Here is a 7,582-nt window from a genome sequence, read left to right on the forward strand (position 1 = left end):
GTTAGATCCAGGATTTTTACAGGGTTCAAGTTCAATGTCTAATTTAACTGAGTAATGTTTAATTTATGATATAATAACAACTTACACTGCCATAAATGCAAGGACAGAAAAGTAAGTTACATGATTTTGGACAAATCCCTCAAGACACCGACCATGTCCATGATAAAGTGTTAAACATAGGTTTTAAATCAACTAATCAATTATATCTTCATGGAATGACATGAAAAAAATTGCCAGATTACTATCAGTGACTTATCAACAGCTGTAACAAGTTGTCCAGTGTAGGAAATCCTCACTGGTACCCTAGTTTATAAAAAGACCCATATCAGTTGTAATCATTTAGCGGTTCTGAATCTGATATTTCCGGTTCTTAATCCATGTAGGTTACATATAACAATAATATAATGGATAAAAAAGTGGTTAAAAAGTTAAATGTTTTCAATATATGCAATTGTGCAGAATATACTGTACATATTTTTACGTTGCTCTCTTGCTCTGTCTCACTTCTATGAAGTCGACATAGTCTGTGTTACTGATTTTGTGTATTGTCGCTACAAGTTGATTTTCCAAATCCAGTCCTCAAATACCCTTTCCATTGATGCCTCTGTAAACATAGGTAGGATTACACAAAGTCTGAGGCACAACTCCACTTTACGAATGCACATTAAACATGATAATCGAACAAGCAACAACAGCGCCCTATGATAAAATAATGGGTACCGAGAGCATTGAGGTAATCAATGAGCTAAAACAACATTTAGATAGTGATATGAATTAAAGAAAACTTTGCAAATAGTGCAGATTTTTATGAATTCATAAGAGCAAATGAGAACAAGTAATTGTATCCACAGTTGTATCTAATACGTGTGTACCCTCTACTTGTATTATGTTCCTCCTCCGCCAGTCTATGTATACAACCACCTTCTTTTATGAATATTTGTTGAATGATAATGATATCATTGAAATGTCACCACCCCTCTAATTTATGAATTGTATATTGCTTGAAAATGAATAAAAAATATAAATGGTATCTAATGTAAATTAATTGTATTTATACATTTGTTTTACTGTGTGTTGTTTAATTTTGTGACATAGGGGCAGAGTTTACTAATGGGACAACTGATTCGATCATCCGTGACCAGCCTTCCAAACCCTCCCCCATCCCCCTCCTGTCACTCAAATACCCCTCCATCCTAAATGCAACCTCAGACACACCACACCTTCTCACCATCCTCACAGAATTCAAGAGTGTTGGTCAGTCAGACAGAGAGGCAGGACAGACTGCTGAAAGAGGGAGTGGACACATAGAGCAGAGGGAAAAAGAGGTGAAGAGAGAAAGAGGGCTATCCACTCATCTCCGACAGTAGGGATATTGATGCACATACTTCAGTGAAGAGGAAAATAAAACGGTAAGTGAATATACACCATTCTGTTTTGTTTACAAAATAGCAATATTTGCAGATAAACATCATGATGATAATGCCTGCATTAATTTACTGTGACAGTCATAGATGCTGTATGTGGATTAAAAAGCCTACAATGGAAATGGAATGGAAACTACAATGGATTTTCACCATGCATATAGTTTTAGTATCAATGCATACTATCGCAAATGTTTTATTTAAAAACAACACGCACTCTTATCCAGAGTGACTTGATAGGCTTAAACGCCTTGCTCAAGGGCACATCGACAGATTTTCACCTAGTCGGCTTGGTGAATCGAACGAGCAGCCTTACGGTTTTACTGGCCCAACACTGTTGACCGCTAGGCTACCTGCCACACACACACACACACACACACACACACACACACACACACACACACACACACACACACACACACACACACACACACACACACACACACACACACACACACACACACACTTTATACAAAGTACAAAACTTGCCTTTCGTGAACTAACACTTGACTCCCCCCCACTAGCACTGAATTTGCTGATAGCTACTTTACTGAGGAAAAATGTTCTTACTATGACTGAGATATGTGATTGTCACACCTAGCTATCTTAAGATGAATGCACTAACTGTAAGTCGCTCTGGATAAGAGCGTCTGCTAAATAACTCAAATGTAAATGTAAAGTACAAACACTCAAAGTACAAACATATACTTTAAATATTAACATATATAAATATTAAATCCTGTCGATCACAAAAACAGACTAGTCACTGCAGACTAATCCTGTCCCCTCCCCAGTGATGCCAAAGACAGAAGAGTAGAGTACAATAAAGTAAAATACATTTAATTATAGAAAGACAAGGGACCTTTGCTAATCTTTGACTGTTTCCCTATCTAACAGACATGAGTTTAGGAGCAGCATGTGTCTTCCTGAGGGGAGGGAAGCATATTGTAAGTTTTACAAACATTTTATTCTAAAATATGCTGTATGTGTGGAAGTGCTGGCAAACTAATATGATATGTTGAGTGGATTCTGAAAAAAATATATTATAGAGAGAGAGAGAGACATATTTATGTTTATTTATTTTCCCCTTTGTACTTTAACTATTTGCACATCGTTACAACACTGTATATAGCCATAATATGACATTTGAAATGTCTCCATTCCTTTGTAACTTTTGTGAGTGTAATGTTTACTGTTCATTTTTTATTGTTTATTATCTATTTCACTTGCTTTGCCAATAAAGCCCTTTGAATTTAATTTAATTGAGAGAGAGTGAGAGAAAGAGAGAAAGATGGGCGTTATCTCTCTACCTGCTAGCAGTGTTGGGGAAGCTACTTTGAAAATATAGTTTACCAAGCTACCAATTTATTCACACTGGAAGAAGTTAAGCTATACTAAAGCTACCCTCAAGAAAATGTAGTTTACTTAACTAAAGTTACTTTGATAAAGTCATTCATTACATTTATAAAAAAAACAACACACATACACAAAAGCTTAAGGATAACTTTAGTATAGCTTAACTTCTTCTAATGTGAATAGACTACAATTTACAAGAACAGATCACTTTCACAGCCATATGCTACCAGAATGTGTAATTTAGCATATTTAACATAAAAACAATTTTTCAAGTGACAATTAGGTAGGTCTGAAAACATGTAGTTCCTGTAGTTAGCAACACCACTACATGGCAAAAAAGTAATTAACTAATGAAAAAACTACCTAGATTTGAATTTAGTTGAACTACCACCAAGCTACTGCAAATAATGTAGTTAAATTACTAGTTGAACTACATGTGGTTCACTACTCCCCAAATATTGCCTGCTAGATGGGCATTATCTTCATATATGGGTAGCTGCCATGCACATGCACTCGAACTTCTCTAAATATCTGGGCATAATCTCATTTCAGTTTGTGTCATTTTAAATCAAAATGTTGGGTGCAATAGGGAAAGGATGCTTTTCATGTGTGAGCGCGCACATGTGTGTGTGTGTGTGTGTGGCGCGTGTGTGTGAGAGAGAGTAGAAAAATATGAGGTGTTGTGTTATGGAGAAGTATTTATTTGCATTATTATGTATCAAATGAAAAGCGCACTTTATGGTAATGTGTTCAATGGAAGTATTCCTCATGCAAATTACTATACCATCTCTCTAAGCAAACATTCTATCAAATCCGACATACATTGACTCTGGTAAATACTGTTTGCAGGACAGAGAGCTGGCCGATGACGAAATTGAAGGTAAAAGAAAATGGTGTCAGCGTCATCTCACCCTTTCCGTTTGTCCTCCGTTCCATTTGGTCAATGTAACAGGGTTTCTAAGTTATATTAGTACCTTTTTTACAACCAATTTCTAAATAAATGTTCAATGTTGGTTGATTTCTGATAAAAAATGGAAAATACTTTTTTATAAGATTATCCTTACAGTACATTTCAAATGTCCATCAACCAATTATGTTTCATTTATCATGTATCTTGAAGAAAACTCAAAAACAGTCTTCATCTCATTATAGATGTTCCCTCTGAAGTAAATGAAAATACAGAGAAAGAAATGTTCCAACTTCCCCAAGAGGTTTGCCGAATCTCGGTCTCTCACAGTATCTTTTTAGACGGATAAGTTGTTCCTACTGTCTCTCAGAGCTGCGCGAGGCGTTTGCTGAGTTCGACAAGGACAAGGATGGGCTGATCAGCTGCAAGGACCTGGGCAACCTGATGAGGACAATGGGCTACATGCCCACTGAGATGGAGCTGATCGAGCTGAGCCAGAACATCAACATGAACCGTGAGTCATTAGACAATTCTCTTTTGAAAATTCAAGAAACTTTCCCAGGTTCTAGAAAATTCCCAGGTTTGTCAGAAATCCCGGTTGCAGGAATGAGGAGGGAATAAGCAGGGAGGGAATCCTCCAACCGGGGATCCTCCAGCCAGGACTTCAGAAAAACCTGGGAACTTTGGGAAGGTTGCAGGAATTTTGCAACCCTAGAAGTAATTCAGATAAATATACAATACTGAAGAGGACCACAGTACCAGAATAACAGTCATAACTAGAGCAAATTAAGGTTAGTGGAATTCTCGTTATAATTGTTTTAATCTCTTTCAATTTCCTAGTTGGTGGGAGAGTAGACTTTGAGGACTTTGTTGAGCTGATGGCCCCAAAGCTGCTGGCTGAGACTGCTGGGATGATTGGCGTTAAAGAACTGAAGGACGCTTTCAAAGAGGTGAGAGAGAGAAGTCTTCCAAGTTCCCTGAATAACCCATCTGAAATGGTCAGGGAATTGTTCAAAGACAACCAACATGATACCCTAACAACAACAAAAACTTTCCTGATGCTCTCCCCATCCAACCATATCCAATGGTGTAAGGTACTTAAGTAATAATACTTAAGTCGTTTTTGGGGGGTATCTGTACTTTACTTTGCTATTTCTATTTTTGACAACTTTTACTCCACTACATTCCAAAAAGAATGAATGTACTTTATACTCCACACATTTTCCCTGATCCAAAAGTACTCGTTACATTGCTAATGCTTAGCAGGACAGGAAAATGTTCAAATTCACACACCTATCAGGAGACCATTCCTGGTCATCCCTACTGCCTTTGATCTGGTGGACTCACTAAACACAAATGCTTTGTTTGTAAATTATTGCCTAACTATTGGAGTGTACACCTGGCTTGCCGTAATAAAAGGAAATTGTGCTGTCTGGTTTGCTTAATATAATGAATATGAAATGATTTATACTTTTACTTCTGATTTCTGATACTTAAGAATATTTTAGCAATTACATTTAGCAATTACAGTATATTTAAAACCAAATAGTTTTAGACTTTTACTCAAGTAATATTTTACTGTGTGACTATCACTGTTACTGGAGTGTCACGCTGGCATAAAGGATCGGGAGGCATACGCAGGAATAAGCCCAAATTACAGTGTGCTGTGTAAAGGCACGGGGACGAAGACCAAACAAGCACTATACAAAAACACAGGGTTGAAACCCAAACAAAAGATCGAGGAATACCTCGATTAAATAACACACATGCACAATGATTATCACACCGGACGAGACCCATAATCATCTGCGCAATCCACAGGGGCACGAAATCCCCAAAACACACAGCACAGGTACTCACACGCACCAACGGACATTTTAACAATAATCGACAAGACCATGAGAATCAAAGGGCACATATATACCAATACTAATCAGTGGGAATAGGGGCAGGTGTGCGTGATGAAAGTTCCGGAGGGATCCGTGACATTGAGTCATTTTCTATTAAGGTATATTTACTTTTACTCAAGCATGACTATTGGGTATTTTTTTTCCACCACTGACCATATCAAATCAAATGTTATTTGTCACATGTTGTGTAAACAACAGGCGTAGACTAACAGTGAAATGCTTACTAACAGGTTATTTTCCATCAATATAGAGTTAAAGATAAAGATAAAAAAATCTTGAATAAACATAGTAAGAGTGACACGAGGAATAAATACATAGTGAATAACGAATAACAATAAATGAGTCCAGTGTGTGTGCATAGAGTCAGTGCAAGAAAGTCAGTTCAATATCACCTTATCAAGACCATAATCCTACTCAGAACCACTTTTTTCTAGTTTTGTTATGATTTTGTATGATGGTAAGACTTTGTACATTCATACCATTCCCTTAACCAGGGTTTGGATCAATATTGTTTCAATTAGTCTGACTCAGTTTCATTGGAATTGTACTCTCGCTACCCTCTGTTTAATAATATTATCTAGCTGGTTGATTATGCAAACTCAAATCCTTTCCCCTCTCGGGTTAGTTTGACGCGGACGGAGATGGAGAGATCACAACAGAGGAGTTACGAAACGCCATGACCAAGCTGATGGGGGAGCACATGTCTCGAAGAGAGATTGACGCTGTGGTACGAGAGGCTGACAACAACGGTGATGGGACAGTAGACTTTGAAGGTAAGGAGAATTGACAATGGTCATCTGAACAACAACAAATAACATAGTCAGACGCTACAACACTCTAGACACAAACAGCAGTAACATAGACGTCAACAATGGCAGCATAGACAAAACAACATAGATTACAAAAAAAACACAGCAGCAATACACAGTGACATTGTTGTTGTTGACCATTGAATCCTACTGTGGGGAATGAGGAGTTATTTGCAGAATATAAGTGATAGAGATGTATGTATTAATTAATGAACTGTATTTATGTTTGGTACTGTATGTTTGTGTAGTATCTTACATTCTCCTTTTTTCTCTCCCACAGAGTTTGTTAGAATGATGTCACGCCAGTGAGGAGGACTTCTTGGAAAAATTATTATTTCTCACACACACACGTTTGTATTACTATCCTTGTGGGGATCAAACAATTGATTCCCGTTAAAATCTTATTTTCCCTAACCCCTAACCCTAAAATAGCCTTTTTCCTTGTTGGGACCGACGAAATGTTCCCACAACCAAAACCAAAACCAAACACACACACACACACACACACACACACACACACACACACACACACACACACACACACACAAACACACACACACACACAGGGCTGCAATTGATACACAGCCACACATTAACAGAAAGAGAGAATGTCTATGCAATCTTCAGGATGCTTTTATGCAATTTGAAAAATTATATTAATACAATTCTTTTATTAACACACACCTAATATAATTACAATATATAATACAATCATTAGTAACATGACCACAAACTATACATGTTTTTTTTCAAGCACATACATTGTTTTATGTAATTTGTATATATATGGGAAATTATGCAATGCTATTTGTCTAGCTTGTGTTTTGTTTTGTTTTTGAAGGTATTCTACAATAAATTATTCTGAAAAAATACTTTGGTTATGTTCACCCTATGTCAAAGGAGCATTAACACACCATTCTGAATCCAATTTCGGTTGAACAATCACCCGTTATCAATGTCCATGCATATGATATTTGGCAGACGTGATCAAACATATGATCTTGCAAGTATCTCTACACTAATGGGGCATTCATATGTTCGTCGGATGTGGGAAACTTCCCAATAAGGAGGTCATAAGTCCAACATGTTTGTGTTCAAGTGCTTTTAAGTCAGAACAATTGTTCAACCAATAAGATTTTAGCTAGCTAGATAATAAAGTTATCTAGCTTGCTTATCATT

At 37.0% G+C, this 7,582-nt stretch overlaps 1 protein-coding gene across 1 annotated transcript; it reads left to right on the forward strand.

Annotated features, from left to right (window-relative positions):
- Window positions 1-1,210: 1,210 nt before the first annotated feature.
- cabp5a (calcium binding protein 5a) lies at window positions 1,211-7,195 on the forward strand. Its single transcript, XM_014159346.3, has 7 exons — window positions 1,211-1,409; window positions 2,319-2,368; window positions 3,627-3,657; window positions 4,055-4,198; window positions 4,525-4,634; window positions 6,220-6,367; window positions 6,684-7,195. Exons 2-7 carry the CDS (start codon window positions 2,321-2,323, stop codon window positions 6,710-6,712), a joined length of 510 nt encoding a protein of 169 aa, XP_014014821.1. The 5' UTR covers window positions 1,211-1,409; window positions 2,319-2,320; the 3' UTR covers window positions 6,713-7,195.
- The last annotated feature ends 387 nt before the right edge of the window (window positions 7,196-7,582 follow it).

The sequence above is a fragment of the Salmo salar genome, chromosome 19, assembly GCF_965601325.2.
Source record: "Salmo salar chromosome 19, fSalSal1, whole genome shotgun sequence".
Taxonomy (NCBI): Eukaryota; Metazoa; Chordata; class Actinopteri; order Salmoniformes; family Salmonidae; genus Salmo; species Salmo salar.